A 23448-nucleotide genomic window follows, 5' to 3' on the forward strand; every position below is an offset into this window, starting at 1 on the left:
ACTCTAAACACTTTAAAAGAGCACAGTATATCATGATTTCAGCTCTGCCATGACTGCGCTCTGCGCTCGTGGCCACGCCCACTTCTCCGCTGTAGAGCAGAGATAGACAGAGGAGGGAGGAGGAGCTGCAGGAGGAAGTTTCTCCTTTTTAAATTTTTTTTTATAAACTTTATTTCAACCAGACAATATTACAAAAGTATTTCAATCCAAAGAAGCATCAAAACACAATTTAAAAAAAAGATATACAACTATCACAGACCCTATCAAACTAGACCTCACAGTTCTTTACTAAATATAAATGCAACTATCTCAACAAATATACAAAAATAAATTCAAGTTTAAATAGCAGAGGGTCTGAAACAATAAACAAAGAAATACAAGGGAGTTTCTCCTGCAGTGTGGGCTGCACAGGTGCTAAATAGTTTAAAATAATTAATTTAAAATAAAAAAATACATGCCGATCATGAAGCTCATCCGTCAGTCAACCAATTATGTATTCGTGATGTCCAATCTTTTTTTGAAAACCGCGATAGAGTGAGTCCACAAAATAAAAACTGCAAAGTATCGAGGGACTACTCTAGTACATTTAGGGGAAAAATGTATATTTTAACAGCTGTTTGATATTTAAAAATTAGAGCCTATCAAATACCATGAATATGATGTAGTGCTACTAAAATTGATTAACTCAAAGCTTAGCTCTTTCATACACTGGCCTTGCTTCATGTGATTGTGCTTGCATGGCCATCAGCAGGCAGTGATCCCTATTGTGTGTCATACTTCATATACCTTGTTCTCCAGCTGCAGACTCACCTGTATTAGTAGCAGAGAGGAGCAGAGCTGTTTGTGCTGCAGCTCACATTGACATACCAGTAAATGAGTTCTGCATATGCTAATGCCATGTTATCCAGTGTAGGCTGTGTTATGTGGTACCATGACATTCATAAAAGTATTCAGATGCTTCAATGTCTGAGTTCTGCTGTGTACAGAAAGTTGATGTTTTTTCCCCTCTCTCTCTTACAGGACTTTGTTTATTCAAGACTCCTCTCCCCAGAGTATGCATCATCTCCTTGGTAACAGGCCTCAGACAGAGACAGAAAAGATTGGGCCAGACTGGTCCAGTGGCATCCAGCCGACCTGACCCTGGACTCGCTGAATGAGAGTTTACCAGAAAAACCTTCACAGTTAGTCCCCAATGTGATGCCAGCATCCTGTGAATCTCCATGTGACCACATTTTTTACAACAGTGGTGTTGTTACATGCCTCAGAATGTCTGAAAAACAAAACAATGCCTGAAATATTCATAATTTAAAGCTGACATAACTTTAAAAACATTACTTTTTTAGAAAATTTAAATGCAAATAACTTTTCTAAAATCTCAGAAAAGAAAAGTTACTTTCTTTAGTTCACTATTTTCCTGGGTCACAATGTTTTACACCTCCACAACGGGACTGTGAGCAGCTCAGCATTAGCTGGTCTCAGAGGACTCCTACACCCGGGTCAGAATGCACCAGCTGTTCAGTCAGGTGCTGGACCAGAGAGATCTGTCCAGAGCAGGAGATCTGTTTTCTCTAGAGGACACAGAGATCGAAGACTGTCTGTCTCAAGCTCTGGACCAGATCAAGGACATCTCCTGCTCACCTGTGAGTATGACGTTTTAGACAGGCGATCTAACTATGTACAACAAAAACAGCAGATAATTATGCAAATAATTGCAAGGCAAGTGTCGCTTTAATGAATTATTTATTTTGTTGTGCATGAATAACGGGCTTTGTCCTTAGTTCATCATTTTGTGCTTCATTTTGCATATTGCTGCTGTCGAACAGGACTATTTGACCAACGACAATGATCAGGCTGTGGTAGAGATCTGCATCACACGAATCACCACAGCCATCAGAGAGACCGGCTCCATCGAGAGGCACAGCACGGCACTCGTGGGTCTGTGGGAGTCGTGTCTGGAGCACAACCTGACCCCTCAAGGGGAAAACACAGAGGACATGCCGCATGCTAAGATAGCCTCTGATATCACCAGCTGTATCCTACAGGTATACACACACAAACACACACACAAACACACACACCTCTTAGTTGTTCCTCTCCATCCACCGCCATCACCTCACATCATTGTGTCCCGGTATTCCAGGACAACTGCACATCTTTAAGAGCTGCCATGATCTCACTTTTATTTTATAAATCACAGAAAAGTTCATCTGCAGCCTCAATAAATGTTATTTTTCATAACTTCGCCATCACTGAAAGACTTTGTGTGTTTGGCGAGAAGGCAGCTGACCTGGCCTGATGCTGCGGAGGCTTCCTTCATTCAACCTTTATTTATACAGGTTTGTCTCATTGAGCCTCGAGGATTCATTTACAAGAGAGGCCTGTTTTAAACAAAGAACACTGATGAAGTACAGACAACAATAGACAATCATATAAAAAGCATATACAGTATCGTATTTTCTGCTGTACACGTTGCACCACCCTATAAGTCGCATCAGTTCAAATACGTCTAATAAAGTGGAAAAATCCATCAATACATCACTTCGCTGTGTACGTCGCATGCATTACGAGTCACCGCTGATGCGTCGCGTTTGTTACCCGTCACTGCTGACAACCCAGAAATGTGGGCCAGTGTTGTGCCAAATATCGATTGGCTGCCAAATGGCGGCCGCAGGAGCGTGCACGGGAGGACTTCAACAAGAGTTTAACAAGATTAACACTTAAAAACAATTATTTGTTTGCCCGAAATTATAGTAAAGGTGTGTCTCAGTCTAACTTTTCCTTAATAAATGCACTTTGATGGTCAAATCAGCTGCATTTCAAAAGCTGATACCCGGAAGTAGGAACGCGCAGAGGGACAATTTGCTGCTCTTTTTCCTTTTTTTATTTAACAACACCTAAAAACAATTATTTATTTGCTTGACTTTATAGCAAAGGTGTGTCTCAGTTGAACTTTTACTTAACAGAAGGGCTTTAACAGTCAAATCAGCTGTATTTCAAAAGTATTCACTGTCTCGGTGCTCCGGGAGCACACAGACAGGGAGGAAGTCATAAAAGAGGAACGCTGCACATTTCTTCTAAATTTAACAGGATAAGCACCTAAAACAATGTGTTTGCTTGACATTATAGTAAAGGTGTGTCTCGGTTTAACTTTTTTTACTTGATAAATGCACTTCAATGGTCAAATTAGCTGCATTTCGCCGGGGTGGCTCAGCAAAAGGAATCTGATTTGATGGTAGCTCCAGGCAAGCTGGACGAAGGTGGAATTCTATGGCAAGCCATTTAATAGCCTCTTACCTATTATATGACTCAACGGCATGCCATACCCCTCGAGTTCCATCTAGCGGCTGAAAATGGTAGTGTTCAATATATTCAGTCCGAATGAATTGAAACGGTCATATCTCAGCCAAAAATTGGTTCATAAATCTGGGAACAAATCCATAAATACGTTACTTCAGCGTATAAGTCACAGGGTATGCAAATTATGCAAAAAAACACGACTTATGCAGCGAAAATTACAGTAGTTACTCGCTACTTCGCAGTTCGTTTTTTGCGGACTCGCTCTATCGCGGTTTTTCAAAATAAGATTGGACATGACACACAATTGGATGGTTGATGGATGAGCTGCACGATAAGCATGGAATTTTTATTTAAAATAAATTATTTTAAATTATTTATCACCTGTTGCACTTTTGTGAAGCCCACACTGCAGGAGAACCTTCCTCCTGCAGCTCTTCCTTCCTCCTCTGTGATCTCTGTTCTGCTGTGGAGAAGTGGGCGTGGCCAAGAGCTAGGGCTTTAACAGACTACTTGAGTAATTGACACATTGATTCCTAGGACATCTCTCGAGTTTTTAAATTTCACGTTGAGTATTCGTAGTGACGTAATTACGTCGCCATTAGAGCATTGTGTCACGTGTCACGTGATCCGCACCTGGCGCGGGCTACAAAATGTATTCCTCCAAGCAGACGGATGGAGCGGAGCAGGCCCAGTCTTGGCAAACAGGTAGAAATGCATCAATAGTATGGAAATATTTCACTAAAAATGAATCTTCCGGTTCAACTACAGGAAGGAAACAGAAAATGAAACTTCCTGACTGTTTTGAGCTCATTGCAAACCGGTGTTACACCATATTCTTTGACCACTGTATATTGTGACCATAGGGGGCGGTGTTGCATGCACTGTTGCAGGTCACAGAATATGGTGTAACACCGGGTCCAATCGATCGAACCAGAACCAGCTTCCTCTGACCTTATTTCACAAACAAAAAGCAAAAAATATTAATCACTAAACCTATTAAAAAACCTATAAACATATTAATCTCTAAAACTAAACCTAATGCGCACCACAGTGGGCGGTGGTGTGAGGTGGTCACCCGCCCCACTGTTTTTAAGTTTTGTTTTTGACGTGCCGCACGTTTCTTTCACTTTTGCAGTCTAATAATAATAACTAATAGTTTTGGGTTTCATGTGACTTAGTTGCAGTATGATAAATGGTAGGAGCATATGCTCCCAATGTTTTGTTGGTCTTTTTTTTGTAAATAATAAATGACTTTTTTAGCAGTTTTATTTATTTATTTATTTATTAATCTTGAGATCATATGACGTCATAAACTACTCGAGTTCTACTCGAGTATTATTATGTTAATGTCGAGTTTAAAAACTATGTAGTCGTTCAACCCCTACCGAGAGCGCACAGTGCAGCCATGGCGGAGAGGAGGAAGAGCTAAAATCATGACATTCTGTGCTCTTTTAGAGTGTTTAGAGTTTAGAAACATTGTTTATAATATTGCAAGAGTGTGGGAAGGGCATTAAATGCCTTTTTATATATAAAAATAAACATAAATATGAATACTAAAACAAACTATTACTTACTACTTGTACTACTATCCCTACTTTGCGGTTTTTCACTTATATCTGGGTTTCAGGGTATGGATCCCCCACGATAAACGAGCGGCTACTGTAAAATGAAAAGTAAATAGAAGAAATTATATAAAAATGAAACAAAAAACAGCTACATCATAAAACTGTGTAAAATGCTAAAAACTGGAACATGCCTGCATTGTTTTTTGCCATGAACTTAACGATGGTTTAAAATTACTTTGAAAGGTCAAGGTCGAGAGCTTCATATCTTTTTGCAAGGAGTTCCATGTTACAGGAGCGGAGTAAGAGAAGGCCCCTTTTCCTAGTTTTTCATCTCCTGAACTTTCTGGACTTGTAGTGGAGAAATCTGTCTCAAAGCATCTTGCAATGCTGTTCCAAGTTACACTTTTTGGACATGGTTACACTTAAATTATAAAGGCAAAGGGACTTTACATTTTAGAAAATGTGAAGAGAGACAATATTTATTTTTTGCTTGTTTGTCAGTCATTTTTGAGCACCGATAACACACAAGCTACTTTTTCAACCTACAGGTTAATCCCATTGAGCCTCGGGAACTCATTTACAAGAGAGACCTGATTTCTTAACAAAGAGTGATGACAACAATGGATAACAACGACAACAATAAATATTCATAAAATATGCATAGGCATACAAATTTAAGGTCAGTCCTAACTGAGGGAACACTGCATGTAATAATGTCCTGAGAGTGTACGCTGTAGCTGCACTTGCGCAGAGACATGTAGGAGGAGATGTATGAAGGCAACAAAGACGTGATTTAAATATAAAAATGTACCAATGGGAGAGTCTGCGTGAGGTTAATGATGTCCAGTTAACCAGTTAATACAGAGTGCAATGATGGGTATGGTAGTTGCAGCCAGTTGTGAATCTTAATGCACCGTGATAGGTAGCATCCAGCATCTTCAGGGTGCTTGTAGGAGCGTTCATTATAGATAATGTCACCGTAGTCAATAGAACGAAGGAAAGTCACAGTTACAAGGCGTTTCCTAGCATTCAGAGTTAGACAGGATCTATTTCTGAAAAAGAAACCCAGTTTAACTTTCAGTTTCCTTACTAGATTTTCCATGTGAAGATTAAAAGAGAGATGCGAGTCCACCAAGATACCCAAATATGTATAAGAATCGACAAACTCAATAGGGACACCATTTGAAGATAAAATCAGAGGAAGAACTGATGGGACTGACTTCCTGTTTGGGAAAAAAGCATCCCTTTGGTTTTGTCGGCATTTAGGTCAAGTTTGTGGTGGAACAAATCTGACTGGATGATGTCAAAGGTGGATTGCAAAAGCTGGAGAGCCTTAGCAACTGTATTTATCAACTGTCACTCACTACCGCTGTCATACAGATGCCTGCAGGCAGTGATAGGAGTGCCACCCACAGTTTGACAGGTGGCTGATAGAAAAACTTTATTTTTGACTCTTTGTTGTTCTTAAAAAAGGTTTAAGTGTATCTAGAAGGGTAGGTTGAGAGAATGCAGACATAATAATAATGCTAAATATTAAACAATATATATATTTTTCATTTAGCCTTTATTTATACATGTAGTCTCATTGAGCCACGAGAACTCATTTTCAAGAGAGACCTGTTTAGGGAGCACATGGTGGGGTTAAGGGCCTTGCTCATGGGCCCAGAGTGGGGCGAATGAGGTTGGGGGCAAGTGTGGGTGTTTCACCTACTCCACCCACAATTTTGATGTTGTCGGGGCCGGGACGGGAACCGTCGATCTTCGGATCACAGGCCCACCTCTCTAACCTCTGCGCCACCACTCCCCAATATAGTTTTAAAAAAAACTCAAGTTGTTGTCTACAAACCTCCTGATCTCCAGATTGACTAGAGACCAGTCCGTGATCTACAAGTTAATTGCGATTGATCTGTTGGGTACACCTAGTCTAAGCAAGGGCTGATTGACCACTGGTCATTCCGTATGCAAACTCAGACCAGTGGTCATTCCGTATGTTGCAGGAGTCGGTACTTTATGTTGTGCCATTATTGCATGCTTTAGTATTTCCTATGTGTTTGTTTTTTTGTTTTTTAGCGAGTCAAATCGGTTCTTCTCATCCTGAACATTTCATTGTACTGATGCATGTGCAATAATCAGGTAGAAAAATCTAAAAAAGTGTTTTTTATAAGACTGAGCTGAATACAGCTCTTCAGACTGAAAGTCTTTCAGATGAAAGACAAAACATTTCTGCAAATTTTTTTTTAACCCGTCCAGAGGACCAGACTTAACTTTTTTAGATTTCATTGTGCTGTTAACCTGCTCGTCATGGATTGTCCATAACAAACACCATGTTCAAGCATAAAGGTGTCCATATGTGCTCTTGGCACCAGGACACCCTAGGCCACAGTTCGATGATAGATTTTGTTGTTGTCTCATCTGATCTGCGGCCGCATGTCTTAGACACTCGGGTGAAGAGAGTGGCGGAGCTGTCCACTGATCACTACCTGGTGGCGAGTTGGCTCCAATTGTCGGGGAGAATGCAGGTCAAACCTAGTAAGCCCAAACGTATTGTGAGGGTCAGCTGGGAACATCTGGGAACACCCGTGAGACGAAGCTTTAACTCCCACCTCCGGGAGAACTTAGAACACATTCCAGGGGAGGTGGGGGACATTGAATCCAAGTGGGCCATGTTCCACGCCTCTATTGTCGAGGCGATTTATCGGAGCTGTGTTTGCAAGGTTGTTGGTGCCTGTCAAGGCAGCAACCCTCAAACCCGGTGGTGGACACCGGCGGTGAGGGATGCTGTCAGGCTAAAGAAGGAGTCCTATCAGGCCTTTATTGCCTGTGGTACCCCGGAAGCAGTTGATGTCCAAATGGTATGCAGCTCGGGTGGCTGCTGAGGCAAAAACTTGGGTATGGGAGGAGTTGGGAGAGGCCATGGAGAATGACTTCCGTATGACTTTGAGGCGATTCTGGTTCACCATCTGGCATCTCAGGTGTGTGTGTGTGTGTGTGGGGGGTGGGGGGGGTTACCACCAACACTGTTTATAGTGGAGGTGGTGTGCTGCTGACCTCAACTCGGAATGTTGTGGGTCGGTGGGCGGAGTACTTTGAAGACCTCCTCAATCCTACCAGCACATCTTCCACTGAGGAAGCAGAGCCTGGGGACTTTGGGTCAGGCTTTCTAATCTCTGGTGCTGAGGTCACCGAGGTGGTTAAAAATTTCCTGGGTGGCAGGGCCGCAGGGGTGGATGAGATTCGCCTTAAGTTCCTTAAGGCTCTGGATGTTGTAGGGTTGTGTCGGCTTATTCAACTCTGAAATATTTTTCATTCATTCAACTTTTATTTAAACAGATAAGGCACACTGAGCCTCGAAGGCTTATTTACAAGTGAGACCTGTTTGGACAGACAATAAAACTGGTGAAAAATGGCACATAGAGTTTGGAGACAAAAAAATCCTTACACACTTTTAACCTCTGTTTGAAGGTCAACAGTGTGATAATGAAAAAAATCTCGCACACTAGCACATAATGACACCAACATTATGTGTGTGTGTGTGTGTGGTGGGGGGTGGGGATGAAATGCAAGGGCGATGAGCAGCCAGAGACGACACACAGAGGCACTGCAGAGTTCAGATAAAATCACTCAGTTCATATATTTCCCTCTGGAGAGATCCGTACACACTCGGGGGGTGCCCAGGATGACCAGAAATGAATCTAGAGTCCTGAAACGATGACAGAATGTTTATTCAGCTGGACTCCTCTGAAAAGTCCATGAAAATTCCTCAGTAGGAGGGGAGGGGCTGAGCATCATGTTTACAAAACTTCCAGGCGGGTTGAGATAAGATGGCCTGTCAAGGTCAGTCAGGGAGCCAAATTCAGATAAACACAATTATTTTGGGGACAGGCAGAACTTTAATGGCATCTACCTTGAGTCTGTGTTGGTCCACTTGGATTTGAAACGTCCAAATTAAATGACCATACCAATGGAACGTGCCTGAGAATAATCCCCGAGATCTGATCCATTCTGCAAAGCGTCTGGGTGCTCGAGGCATGAACCAAGCCATCATATAAGGCAGGCAGCCTGACCAGGTCCAAATTTGCTGCCGATGACTTCCTTGTTTGTTGTTAGACCAGGAACCAGCCGAATCCAAAAAGTAGGAATCAGTTATCATAAATCCAATTATAAATGTGTCCTTAAAATCCACAGATGACAGCAGAGATAGACACGTCATCAAGTCTTCAAAGTCGATGAGATATCCAGCTGAGTGCATGCCAATAGGGCAAATCGTCTTGCCTAAAGCATGTCTTCTCTTCAAAGAAATGTTATCAATTGTGTTGAGGGACCAACTGACCAAATCCAAGTCCATAGTTATGATTTGGAAGATTTTTAGAGGAGAGGCTCTAAAGCAGTTTCACAGACAGACTGAACAAAAGCAAAGCAGAGAAGGAGAAGAGGAGATGTCTGCGCTTGAGAATAGCAAGTGTTGAATGTGTTGCGTGGACATCGGGGGCAGTTCCCCTGGATGGGCTGACTGGGGTGGTGGTCCCCCTATTCAAAAATGGGGACCGCAGAGTGTGTTCCAACTACAGGGGGTTCACGCTCTTAAGCCTCGCTGGTAAGGTCTATTCGGGGGTTTTGGAGAGGAGGGTCCATCGGATAGTCAAACCTCGGATTCAGGAGGAGCAGTGTGGTTTTCGTCCTGGTCGTGAAATACTGGACCAGCTCTACACCCTTAGCAGGGTCCTGGAGGGTGCGTGGGAGTTTTTCCAATAAGTCTACATGTGCTTTGTGGACTTCGAGAAGGCATTCGACCGCGTCCCTATCGTGGTGAAGAGAGAGCTGAGTCAAAAGGCGAAGCTCTCAATTTACCAGTCGATCTATGTTTCTACCCTCATCTATGGTCATGAGCTTTGGATTGTGACCGAAAGAACGAGATCATGGATACAGGCGGCCAAAATGATTTTTCTCCGCAGGGTGTCTGGACTCTCCCTTAGAGATAGGGTGAGAAGCTCGATCATCCGGGAGGGACTTAGAGTAGAGTCGTTACTGCTTCACGTCGAGTGGAGCCAGTTGAAGTGGCTTGGGCATCTGGTTAGGATGCCTCCTGGACGCCTCCCTGGTGAGGTGTTCTGGACACGTCCCACTGGGAGGAGACTCAGAGGAAGACCCAGGACACTCTGGAGGGACTATGTTTCTCGGCTGGCCTGGGAATGCCTTGGAATATCCCCCGGAAGAGCTGGCCTAAGTGGCTGGGGAGAGGGAAGTCTGGGCCTCTCTACTTAAGCTGCTACCACCGTAACCCGACCCCGGATAAGCTGAAGAAAATGAATGGATGGATGGATGTTAACCTGCATATGACAAATAAACACAACTTGAGTTTCAGAGAAACTGAGATGTTTATTTTCTAAACATAACGTCGCAGTGGCTTTCAAAACCCAAAATACATTATGGCAAAGACTGATTCATTCGAAAGATCTGCGTTCTGTTCAGTTTCAGGAGGGCTGTGATCAGTCTTACATCAGGGAAACTAAACAGCCACTGACCAAAAGGATGGCCCAGCACAGAAGAACAACATCATCAGGTCAGGACTCTGTGGTTTACATTCTTCTGCAGGCCATTGGTCATTCTTTCAGGGATGAAGATGCTCACATTCTTGATAGAGAGGAACGATGGTTTGAGAGAGGAGTGAAGGAAGACATCTTTGTGAAGAGAACCCATCCATTATTGAACAGGGGTGGAGGCCTCCATGTCCTACTGTCCCCTCCTACAATGAGGTTATTGCTAGTATCACTCAGCCCTCTGTGAATAGCAAGCGGCCATCAGAGCACTAACAAGCCGTTGTTAGGATGATGGTTTTCCTTGATCATGTGAACAGCTAGTTTTGGATGTCAACAGCAGAATGGTTGATCCACTATGAGAATGTACAATTTATAAGACTGAGTTTGTTGCAGCTCCTCAGACTGAAAATGTCTTTTGGATGAAAGACGAAACATTTCGACAAATTTTTTTTGGACCCATTCAGAGGACCCGACTTAACTTTTTTAGATTCATTTGATATCCTTATTTGCTCTAAGGCAGCTCTCCCACAGATTTGAGTTTCAAATGTTTAAATACACTGCTTTCAAACAAAAATAGACAGTAGATTTTGTCCATCTTTACTAAGCTTGCTGGTGCTTTTCCAGATACAATCCTGACAGTGGCTATAATCAGAGCTTGTATCTGCCTGTCACTGTTGATTTTCAGCCAACACCAATATGTAATTTTAAACCTTTTATCATCATTATGTTCTGACTTAAAATAGTGCATCTCCAACATGGAACAAAGCAGTCATAATGTATTACCACATTTAATCATGTGTTGCTTTAATGAAGGGCAGTGTAAAGCAGCTCAAATATAGGTATATCACTTTTCTTTTTTTAATATGCTTTTTTTAAACCTTTTTTTTGGCAGGGATGATGAGTTGCAATATAGTTGTTAAACCCATTAATATGACTGATTAATGAGGTATGCCATCAGTATCCTTTGAGACAAAACATGACTTTCTGTCAAATACATATTGTTTTTTTTTCCTAATATATTTTTAATATCTAATTTATTTATTTTTTGTTCTGTGACCCTATGTTTTAAATGCTTTTTATTAATTCTTCGGTTATTATTATTAGTGTATTGTATTTTTTTCTATTTAATTTTACTCCCATTGATTGTTGTTGTTGTTGTTAAGCACTTTGATAACAGGTTCTGTTTTAAATGTGTTCTATAAATAAAGTTGACTCGACTTGACTTGACTAATAGAATTTTGGGGTTGGAATGTAAAAGTCATGTTAAAAGTCTGCAATCTATGCATATTCATAGACTGCAGGGCCACAGGCCTGTAGGCCCTAACATGGATGTGCACACAACATATTTCTTCTTTCAAAGCTTAGATCATAGACTTTATCTGCTTCATAAACAGTACCTCATGACCAATCAAAGTTCTGAAGTCTCTTCACATCAGTATCGGTTCAACCTGCTTAGATCCTCTTAACAAGTTGGAATTTGAAAAAAATGTACAAGTACCATATAAATTACCACTTACAGTAAAATACCGTATATTTATGTCAAGTTGGGTTTTGCAATGCAATGAAAAAAAAAACATTTATTAAAAAGATTATTTTATGTAAGAATTAATGCCTTGTTGCAGACTTGAAGGAGAAACAACTCCACTTAAGATGGTTTCTGTGACGATCACACCTGGTTCTCATCTGAGTGTCTGCAGGTAGGGCTGAGTACCGCACCGAGGTTCTTAAATGGCACCCACCGAACTGCACCAGTTGGTGTATGGATTGAAACGTCACTGTTTTTTCGGTGTCAGGTTTCGGTATTGGCTGTAATGTGTCACCTGGTTTCAGCATGCAGGCAGGTAAAACACCAGACATATTACAAACAGACTACGTTTACACCCAGAGCTGTATAGAGCTGCCCTACAGCTTGTATGTCTATGGTGCTGGTGACGCCCACAGACGGGGTTCACGTGTGCAGCGCGTGTTGTCGAACGGCTTCGACAACACACGCAACTTTCTGCTTATGAGCAGAAAGTTGGTCCGTGTTTTTCTGCAAGAAGACAGACGGACAGCATCCTCCCCCTCCTCCTCTCAGCATTAAAGTCAGCCTGTGAGTATTAAACGGACTGAATCAACATTCCACGGCCGGACTCCTTTTCATCAAAGAACTCCGAGGATGGAGCTGTATCTGTGTTTCAGCTGGTAAGTTTACATCTGTTAACGTTACTGCAGCTTAACACATACATTGCAGTGAATTAAACTAGAATCCATGTAACACTAACTTTAAGATATTAGTGTGTAAATTTATTTTATCTACGTAGCTAGCTAAACTCAGAAGCTAACTAAATATTGACAGTAACAGATGAAGCTTAGCTTGTAAAAATGTGCTCGTCCATCCAGTCAGCTGCTTAAACAGTTCACCTAATGTTCACTGTTTGTTTATGTTCTCCTCACAGGAGGTTCTGACCCTGATGTGAAGACAGCGACAAAAGGAAAGTGAGGTGGGGGGCACAGGACAGTCACACACTTTGTTGTTAAAAGTTTGCTGCCTTTTTCTACTGTGGAGGCTACATGGTGGAGGTAAGTAAACTGTAAACGATTTTGTCGACCAGTTAAACTTCTATCTCTCAGCCTTGGTAATGTTTTTTTGAGCAATAATAATACAACCATGTTATTATTGATGTTTTGTTCTCATGTCAATTAGGGAGATGATCAGAGCCCTAAACCACATAGAACCACAGAGAAGATTCAGGCAGAGACACAGAGGTGCAGAAGTCTGCATCAACCCTAACATCAGTGAATCCAGTGACTTGCTGGTGGAATGTGAGGAACAGTATGTCAGTGCTGTCAAACTGACAACCAGGTATCTGTGTGTGCAACAAGCATCATCCACACCCTCAGAGTGAACACTTTCTACTGCTGGAGACACCATCAGCCAGGAGTGGGCTTGTTTGTGTCCACAGAAAGCAGACATGTTGTTGTTTCTGAAGAAAAACTGTTCGGTGAAAAGGTCCTCAGTGTGTAGCAGTGAGCATTAGACACTGACGTGTCACTGGTTGTTTTCAACAGTTCTTTTGAACTGGAAATTATTTGTTTATTTTTATGTAAGAAAACTGCTTGGAATAGAAATACCAAAGTTAAAAATTAAAACTCACAATTTAACATAAGTTTATTCTTGTTAGAATTAATAGTAATTACAAAATTGGTACCAAAAAAAGAACCGTCCAGGAACAGACACCGAAGTGAAGGTACCGACACTGGTACCGATACCGATTTTTTTAGAAAGGTACCCAGCCCTATCTGCAGGTGTTCATGATTGCCTCATTAGCGACTAGTATTTAGGCAGAAAGCTGCCCACCAGACATATTCAAGCATTGTCCTCATGGTGTCACAATCTGGTCCTTCTCCACCTCTCCTCATCCATCCACCCGCTCTGTCTGCTCTGCACTGGGCACCCCTGCAGTATTGCCAGATTTCACAAAAGAAACAAGCAACCATCTCTATGAAAACAAGCCCAAAACAAGCCCAACTGGCAACCTGCCACATTGTGTAAAACAGAGGCCATTTTTTTAGTGATGGTGAGATGAAGCTTCATGAAGCACTGAGGCTTTTCATTAATAGCTCGACTCATGATCCAACGCGCCATGGTGCTTCATTTGCTCCACTGTGCCATCAAGTGGACTTTAAATGTAAAACAGGTAGATGGGTTATAATAACATAACAGGTTTGCGAAGCTTTAAGTTGAATAAAGAAAAAAATAAATCATGTTTGTGAGGACCTCAAATAAAGTCTAAATTTGATCTGAAAATGATCTTAATCTGTTTTTATGATGATGGTCATGATGGATTTTTTTGTCTTCCCCTTATATTTCAAATTTCGCACGTACAAACGAGCCAGTTCCTGAATCGATCACGTGGTACGGCCCGCTAGTGAGGCCTTGAACGTCACTACATGCGTCATCAATACAGGCCTCGATACACGCTCCACATAAATCCTCCTGGATCACTCAACACACACTTCAAAGCCTCAACACAGAAGGACACATCACTACCGTTTTTAAACAGTACAAACATATATTTATTATGGCATTACAAATAAACAACAGCAAAATTATGCTAAACACTTTGAATGACATACTTTTAAGCTCTGATAAAAAAATACATTTTGCAAATGTTATTTTTTCTACATATTTTTAAAAACAAAACATCCTGACATCTGCGTTTGAGTGGAGTCCCCTAGTGGTCGGACACAGTATGAGTGTTTGGGATGCACGCCCACAGATGTATTAATGTCTGTGTGTGCGCACCTGTCGCCTCGCCAACTTGGGCGGGAGCGATAAACAGGAAATGGTGGTGTGGAAGGGACAAACTACCTACTACCACTCGTCTTTTGCTTTATTGTGCAGAGCTGGGAGATAATCAACTGGTTTCACTTGGAAAGAAAGTCAAGCCCAAATAAGAAACTTCACGTTCAAAACAAGCCCAAAAATCACAACCTGTGACACAAGATACAAGCGACTTTAGAAAAAAACAAGTCGCTTAGAATAAGCGGACTTGGCAACTATGCCCTTCAGGGTCTAGCCATCCATTCCTCCTGAATGTAGCCCCAGCCCTTCCCCACCGGTTCATGGTCTCTGCCTGCAAATGGGCGCTACTCTCTCTTCTTGCTGGATCGTGACAATTTCACTTGTAAAGATGTTTGCAAACTCAGATAGAAAACCTTTTCGAACTACGGTATAAAAATATACATTTAAAAAGTGGCTAACATTTTTTTTTTCCAAGTATTGTTAAGTTTTTAAATTCCCCAGATTTTTTTGTGGGAACTGAAGGACTCTGCTCTCACTTTTGGTACCTCCTTAAACCAGCTATTCAGGCAAATATATTGTCCTTTGTGTCCACCATCTTTGTTTTTATATTTTAAAACTGCTGCGGATATTAGATCAGTCAGATGCTGCAAATCAGATTCTTTTACAGCTTTTAATTAAAAAAAAAAAAACATCAGGCTGAGATGGAAAAGAAGAACAAAAAGGAGGAACTAAAACACATTAAAAGTATTTGTACAAGGTGGAATGAAGAGCTCTTTGAATATAGAGGTTTTATACAAGATAATGATAGGTAAATTTAAGCTTTTGTAGATGAACATATACTGTGATATATTCATAAATTAAATGGATTCATTCATTTTTCTGGACTGGATAATATCGTGCATTGAATAATTAAAAATGTAACGTGAGACGTTAATTTTCTTTGACCCATCAAAATAAACTGTGGTCATTTATTTTCAGAATCAAAATTTAACATCAAAACATTTACATTAATTTGGCAAAATATGAAAATAACAACAGGTTAATTAATCAGTTTACAATTAGAAAACCATACGGCGATGGTTTCCCTTGCTTCCAGCTGTACAACAGACATTTCTAAAATTATCTGGAATGATTTCTAGCAGATAGAAGAGTTTAAAGATGGAAAGATGAAGTTTAGAGGGAGGGAGATGGTGTGTGTGAGTGAAAGTGTTGAACAGAACGGCACCCTCCATTCGAACCCAGCTTTCCTCGGTACGCTCGGTAGTAAACTCGACTCTGACGATGAATCAGCGGATACGGAGCTCCAGTTAACGCTACCGGTCCAGCGTCTCCCAGAACTGAACTCGACTGCACTCGACTGGAGCTGCACTCTGCAAACGACTGGTTTGAACTAGGAAGTGCCGACATTTAAAGAGTTCTATTTCCGGTTCATTTGGGAGGTTCCTGATTGGTCAAATCGACCAGACAGGGGTGTGTTTTTGTGACGTAAGAGGTCACTAGAAGTCAGAAAAACAGAAAATGTTTTGGAACAGATTGAAAATGTTTTAGAGACAGACGGGAGAAATATTTGGACGAGTTGGGTGAAAACAGGTGCCAGCTTCTCTATATTACGTCTGAGAGGATTTAAAAACATGACAGTTCGTTCCAACAACTTGTTTTCGACCTTTGACCAACTTCACAATGTTCTCATTTCAGACAGAAGATCAGAAAATGCATGAATTACTCCGTAACACATTCCAATTTGATTTCTACTTTGAATGAGGATTAAAAATCACTAATACTGTTTCACAGTTGATTTAAATGAGTAGTTCACTTCAACATTTAAAAATGGTTTGAACTAAACACAATTTGATTATCAAAACATTTGTAAAATAGTAATGATAATAGAAAAAGAGAGTGTTCTTTCAATTGATCAGTGCAGGACACTTAGGAAGTCTCTGGATGAACTTAATCTTGTGTTTCTGGACTCAAATCAATGAAATAGAGTTCTTGTCCCAGGAAGGCCCTCAAGGCCAGGACTTTGACCTGAGGCCTAATTCACTACACTTTTAAAGAAGGCGTGTGAATAACCTTTGAAGAGAGTTAAACATTTCAGTTTAAATCTAGTCTAATTTGCTCATCATACTGCTAAATCTAAAAGATTTAAACACAAAGAGGCTCTGTCTTTGACCTTTTTCGTCCCCCCTCACCATTTTTTCAAGAATAGGAATGTGTTAATACCTCCCTAATGAGATTTATTTTTCTCTTAATCACAGTTTTATATGTAAAGGTGAGGGTAAAACTTCTGCCAGCTCCTGAATAATATGGTAACCTTAGCTTTGAAAATAAAAATTTAATATTTTATTTTCTGTAAGTCTCTTATTTTAATATTTGCCTCTGTGTCAGTTTCACACAAGCACTTGTCTGACTACTCTTGTGAACTTCTCATAAGTAGAAAAAAAAAAGATATAATTCAATTCAATTCAGTTTATTTATATAGCACCAAGTCACAACAGAAGTCATTTCAGAGCAGATATAAAGGAACATTATAGCACATGTGAACATGTACAAAAGTTTCTGGTTTATAACAGAATCTTTACCATATAGATGAAAAGTACAGAGCATGACATTAGTGTTTGATCCTATTGAGATGGTAAAGATAAAATATTTCATTCCATGTCAATGTTTTTGCTGTCAGTTTATAATTAAGAGACGACTTAAACTCTATTCTGCAGGCATACTTCCTTTGTTTTTTCAGTACAAGCTCAGATTTTCCTGCCTGGCAGAGCAAAATTTTGTCAGTTTTATGTCTAAAGGTTTAGATTTACATGACCACGTTGTTAAATTTGGACCCTAGTTTTTTGTTTTTGTTTGTTTGTTTGTTTGTTTGTTTGTTTTCTTCCTGGAATCAAAAATAAATACAGCTTGTGTTGATTTAAAGATCTAGAAATACATCTTAAGATACCAGATTAGTAACTTGTGATGATTTTTATATTATCAGATAATTTAGCAGTCTTTTTTTATTTATAAAAAGCAATATAATGTAGACTGCGTTGTTGGATTAGATTAACGTTTCTGGTGGGAAAGGAACTTTTTAGTTGTCTCTGCACTGCCACCACGTGGCTGATAAGAAGCGTGGTACAGACAAAGTAATGTCTCGAGTCAAATAAATACTGAATTTAAATACTCTGTGTGTAATCTGAACTATAAGCAGGTATGGTATTTTTGGCTGTGGAGTTAAAAACGTCAACATATCACATAAAAATCACTGAAATGCCACATTGTTTGGTGATATGTGCTGCTGATTATCCATGCTGCTGATCTCATGCTGCTGATTATTTTATGCTGCTGTATTCATTTGTACTCATCTGTTCACACAGACTCATGTTCGTGCTGCTGTTATTCGCCATATTGTTTTTGTACTGGGCAGCACGGTGGCGCAACTGGTAGAGCTGCTGCCTCTCAGCGAGCAGGTTCCTGGTTCAAATCCCGATCCAGGGGCCTTTCTGGGTGGAGTTTGCATGTTCTCTCTGTGCATACGTGGGTTTTCTCCAGGCACTCCAGTTTCCTCCCACAGACCAAAAACATGCATGTTAGGCTGATTGGTAACTCTAAATTGTCCCTAGGTGTGAGTGAGAGAGTGAATGTTTGTTTGTCTCGTTTGTCTCTATGTGTCCCTGTGATGGACTTGCGACCTGTTCAGGGTGTACCCCGCCCCTCGCACAGTGATTGCTGGACATGGGCACCAGCGTCCTCCTTGACCCAAAATGGAAGAAGCGGGTAAAAGATAATGGATGGATGTTTTTTTACTATTAGTGTTTAGCTTGTTTCTTAGTTTATATCTTAGATCCTTATTACAGTTTCTTTTACAATTTATATTTTTGCTATCGTTGGCTGTAACTGGGACCCTGTGTACACAATTTGTTCCACCTCATGTATCACGTGTAGGAGCAGGGGATGAATGAATATATTTGTGAATGGGTATTAGGTCACGTGGGTAATCAGCGGTCTATATAGCAGGAACCTTTCTTTGTGAGTTGAGGTGTTCCACCTGGAAGGGGGGAACAGTTTTTGACCACTGAACGCTAAAGAAACTAGATGCTGTCAACATATGTAAGTGTTGTGGAAATATGTATTGGCTTCAAATGCACAGAGAGGAAATGTAAAGTATAAATGGATGACCTGCACAATGAGTAAGGGAGGCTCTGACTTTAATTCATCTGACAAGGTAAAAATCAGTGTGTCAACACTACCCCAGTGTATCACCTCAGTGGCTTAAATCATTGGCTTGGCCTCTACAACATGTGATGCGAGTTGCAATAAAGAACCTTGAATGAAGGGTGAGCATGTGTTTTGTGTCAGACTGTGCTCTGGAGGGCGCTAGAGCATTTTAAAACTCATCCCTCTTTCAGTCCAGAGATCAGACATCAGACCTACAGTATGAACATGGCTTTTTGACGTAATGTAGCTCAGCCTTTATCCTCTTCCATAATATATGCCAGCCTTAACCAGCTTGCTGTAGAGCTTATTTATCCCTTATGCCACTTTTTTCATTGTGTAGGGATGCTACTTAAAATAATATATGAATCCCTTGTAAACAATTTAATTATATTAGTGACATTAGATATTAGTGCATGTGAGGGAAAAAGTAGTAACTTCATTTTACTCTAACTTAAACTCTACCAAACAAATCCCTTCTACTGTTACTACAGCTAAAGCATTGATACTCAATGGTTCAAACAGCATTTCCTAAACATGTAAGTGTGGTAATATATTCCTCCTGGTTTGCACACTTCTAACAGGTTAGCAGGTACCTGGAAATGTATAATTAAAATTTTAAAAACAAAATATCAATAAGCAAAAAATCTCTACAAGTTAGTACTTTATTATTAGATGCACAGGAGTAAGAGGTCTAATTGTATGGTCAGTAGTAAATGGGGACCGTGATGGTGTAGAGGCAGGGCAGCCAACTCGGGACCCAAAAGTTTTAGGTTCAATCCCCAGTCATTGCACATCTCTTGGTGTCTCTGAGAAGCACATCTCATCCCCAAATGCCCCCCAGGCGCCAATAGCTGTCCACCGCACCACCTGATGGTGGATGGGTTAAATGCTGAGAGCCAGTTTTACCATTGTATGGGAACATACAATGATGACAACACATAACATGTCCATCCATCCATCCATTATCTTTACCCGTTTATTCCATTTTGGGTCACGGGGGTCGCTGGTGCCCATGTCCAGCAATCACTGTGCGAGAAGCGGGGTACACCCTGGACAGGTCGCAAGTCCATCACAGGGACACATAGAGACAAACGAGACAAACAACCATTCACTCTCTCACTCACACCTAGTGACAATTTAGAGTTACCAATCAGCCTAACATGCATGTTTTTGATCTGTGGGAGGAAACCGGAGTACCCGGAGAAAACCCACGCATGCACGGAGAGAACATGCAAACTCCACCCAGAAAAGCCCCTGGACCGGGGTTTGACATAACATGTTATTATTATTATTATTATTATTAAATGAAAGGACAATGCTGTGCATGAGTTGTTCCTTTTTGTTGTTTTTGTGTATTCGGCCATGTCTGAAAGCACACACTTAACGCCGCCTTCCTCCTGAACATAGGACGTTAAAACTGAGCCTCTTCTTTCTCCTTCAGAACTACAGCTGTCCACTGGTCATGGTGCTTGCTGTCCCGGTGGCGGTGCGCTTCCTGCAGAGGGGGAACAGGGAACTCAGCAGGAACATGTCCAGTTATCTCTCCCTGGTTGCTATAGCCAAGGCTGACCTGCTGGCTGAACACACAGAGGCCATAACGCTCAGTGTGATGGGAGGTAAGAGTGCATGCACCAAAAACATTGTTTCCTCACTTTATGTTTCATTGTGCACTGTTTTAGTAAAATAATTAAAAACTGTGGATATATTCAAAAACAGCCATTGTGGGCATAATTGTGCTTATTTAGTTGTGGACAGTTGACGTGTGCAAGGGTGCACATAACTTTTTTAGTGGGCTCCTCAGGTGAGTACCAGGAGATGATGTTTGGTACTCACCCCATAAGCAGCTTTGTTTTAATAAGTGCCACCTTCCTCGCTGTCCTCCTCAGTGTCATTCCCACTATCCTCTGCTTCAGCTTCCTGCATGGTAGATGCTGCAGATGTACTGTACCACCTTGTCCTTGGTATTTTTTTCTCTTTCTTTATTTTGTAAAAACCGCTATTTTGTGAAATGTAGTTATGACACGGGCAGCACGGTGGCACAACTGGTAGAGCTGCTGCCTCTCAACGAGCAGGTCCCTGGTTCAAATCCTGGTCTGTGGGCCTTTCTGGGTGGAGTTTGCATGTTCTCTTCGTGCATGCGTGGGTTTTCTCCGGGTACTACGGTTTCCTCCCACAGATCAAAAACATGCATGTTAGGCTGATTGGTAACTCTAAATTGTCCCTAGGTGTGAGTGAGAGAGTGAATGGTTGTTTGTCTCGTTTGTCTCTATGTGGCCCTGTGATGGACTTGCGACCCATCCAGGGTGTACCCCGCCCCTCGCACAGTGATTGCTGGACATGGGCACCGGCAACCTTCGTGACCCAAAGTGGAAGAAGCGGGTAAGAGATAATGGATGGATGGATAGTTATGACACCCTTCACGAGTTTGTATTTGTATCTTATTGCATTGTTCTGTTTTGCGTTGTTAAAGAAGTTCTAGGAAAAAAAAAACTGATGGGCTGCATATATCTGCAGGTAAGGGGTGTTTACCTTCGAGATAAATTGAGGTTGTCGATTGGTCAGTTGCTGACACGCCTACTGGATTGATTGACAGGTTGCATGCGGGTCCGACTCGTGCAAAAAATAAAAAATGCTGCCGCCGCCCACTTGCCCTGGGTGGAGGCGGGGCCACGCAGGTGCAGCGGTAGCAGTGTTCTGAGTTTTAATGTTGTTAATAAAAAGTTCTTTAAAAAACCAAACCGGGAGCGCCAGCCCTGCAGCCCACACATCACACTGGCCCACCAGGAGATATCCTGATCCCACGGTCAAGAACGCAAAGGTGTTTGCTAACACGGGTGATGCTACGCATTCCTGATTTTTGTTGCGCATGCGTGCTTGCGTACCAGTTATGTGCATCCCTGTTTATGTGTCTGCAGGTTCTGGAAGCAGATTGGCGTCTCAGTGTTCTTTCTTTTGCTCAGAGTTTTCCTACAGGCTGCCAGCATGTCCAAATCCAACATGTCAGATAGAAGTCACCTTCCTCTTAAAGTATGCTGGACTTGCTTTGTTGAAAGTACGGTACAATACCCCCATTTAGAAGCTTTTTGGGGTTTCCTTTGATTTGATAAAATTTGATAAAAGATCATTTTTAGTTTGCTTCATTCACTAAAAACGTATTTCTTTTACATACATGTTCTGCACAGACTCTGTTTTCTGGAACTGATGTTGCATGTGTAGTGAACTAGACCTCCGACCTCAATCTGTCTCTGAGGACCTTCAGGGGACAGGAACTGTTATTTCATTGATTTGAATCCAGAAATACAAATTATCTCATCAAGAGACTATTTAATTGTATCCTGAATTAATCAATTGAAAGAACACTCTTCTTTTTACATTATCAGTACTATTTTAAGATATCTTGATAATCAAAAGTGTGTTTAGTTCATACCATTTCTAATGTTGAAAGTAAACCACTCTTAAACCAACTGTGAAACAGTATTAATGATTTTTAAACCTCATTAGATTTTGTTCATACAGTTAAATGTCTATTTACGAAGTAAGGGTGCATTTAGTCTTCTGTCTGAATGAGGAGTAGTGGATGTCGGTCGAAAGTCAGAGACAAGTTATGAGAACGAAGTGCCTTGTTTTTAAAACTCTCAGACAGTAAATAAGAACTAGCTGGCACCTGCTTTGTCTCACTGCTTCATAATATTTTTCTGTCTGTACTAACCATTCTTAAAACATTCCTGCTGTCTCCTGACTCCTAGTGACCCTCTGACATTACTAAAACTACACCCCTGCTGGTTGTCTCAACCAATCAGGAAGTACCACGTAACAGGAAGTGGATACCCTTTAAAAGGCAACACTTCTTGGAACTATTCAGGTCTTAGTCTTCGTCGTCTTCGGGGTCTTCGCAGTCTTTTCCAGTCTTCAGAGGCTTTCCAGTCTTGCTGGAACTTTCAGTCAAAGATGAGACTCAACTAAGTAGCGGATGGATTTGACCATGTGCCAAGGGTCTCTCCATTCCAGCGTAGTCACGGCCTGCCTCGGCTGTGACTCAACCAGAGCATTAAAAGCTCCACTTCTAAGGAAGCTTATTCTGTTGAACTGAGTACTTCGTCACAATTTCTGACAACCCCAGCTACTCTAACAGGAGACGCTGAAAAGGGAGCGTGCCAATGGACCTCTGTTCTGGAGTGGAGGTATCCACCATCTCAGGTAACAAGCTGTTGACGCCCTGAAGTGTACTGGAGGGCTGAGCTGGATGTCGGAGGAAGGGTGCAATTTTCTGGTTCAACACATAACTTTCATCCAACTAAACTTCCTCCTTAAATCTATTCCTTCTCTTTAAACTTCCCTATTTGCCAGTAAATCAAGCTAGATGCCTTCAGAGATGAATCAGTCTCAATCAGTAATGTTCTGTTTTCTTTTCTAGTAAATCGTGCCAAGTTTATTAATCAGAAACAGATCAGCAAATCAATGTGTACATGTTTTGATGTTAAATTTTGATTCTGTTAAATAAATGACCGTATTTATTCTGATGGATCAAAGATAAAATGGCGTGTCATGTCACTGATTAAAC

At 41.2% G+C, this 23448-nt stretch overlaps 1 protein-coding gene across 3 annotated transcripts in view; it reads left to right on the forward strand.

The window, feature by feature from the left end:
• The first annotated feature begins 1493 nt into the window (after positions 1–1493).
• veph1 (ventricular zone expressed PH domain-containing 1) overlaps positions 1494–23448 on the forward strand; it is a 139214-nt gene continuing 117259 nt past the window's right edge. For all 3 annotated transcript variants that reach the window (XM_037677410.1, XM_037677408.1, XM_037677409.1), the window contains exons 1-3: positions 1494–1640; positions 1824–2042; positions 20329–20503. In XM_037677410.1, the coding sequence (XP_037533338.1) occupies positions 1503–1640; positions 1824–2042; positions 20329–20503 (532 nt within the window). In that variant the 5' untranslated portion in view covers positions 1494–1502. The remainder of the gene's footprint in view (positions 1641–1823; positions 2043–20328; positions 20504–23448) is intronic.

This window comes from Nematolebias whitei, chromosome 6 (assembly GCF_014905685.2).
Source record: "Nematolebias whitei isolate Nwh7 chromosome 6, NemWhi1, whole genome shotgun sequence".
Lineage (NCBI taxonomy): Eukaryota > Metazoa > Chordata > Actinopteri > Cyprinodontiformes > Rivulidae > Nematolebias > Nematolebias whitei.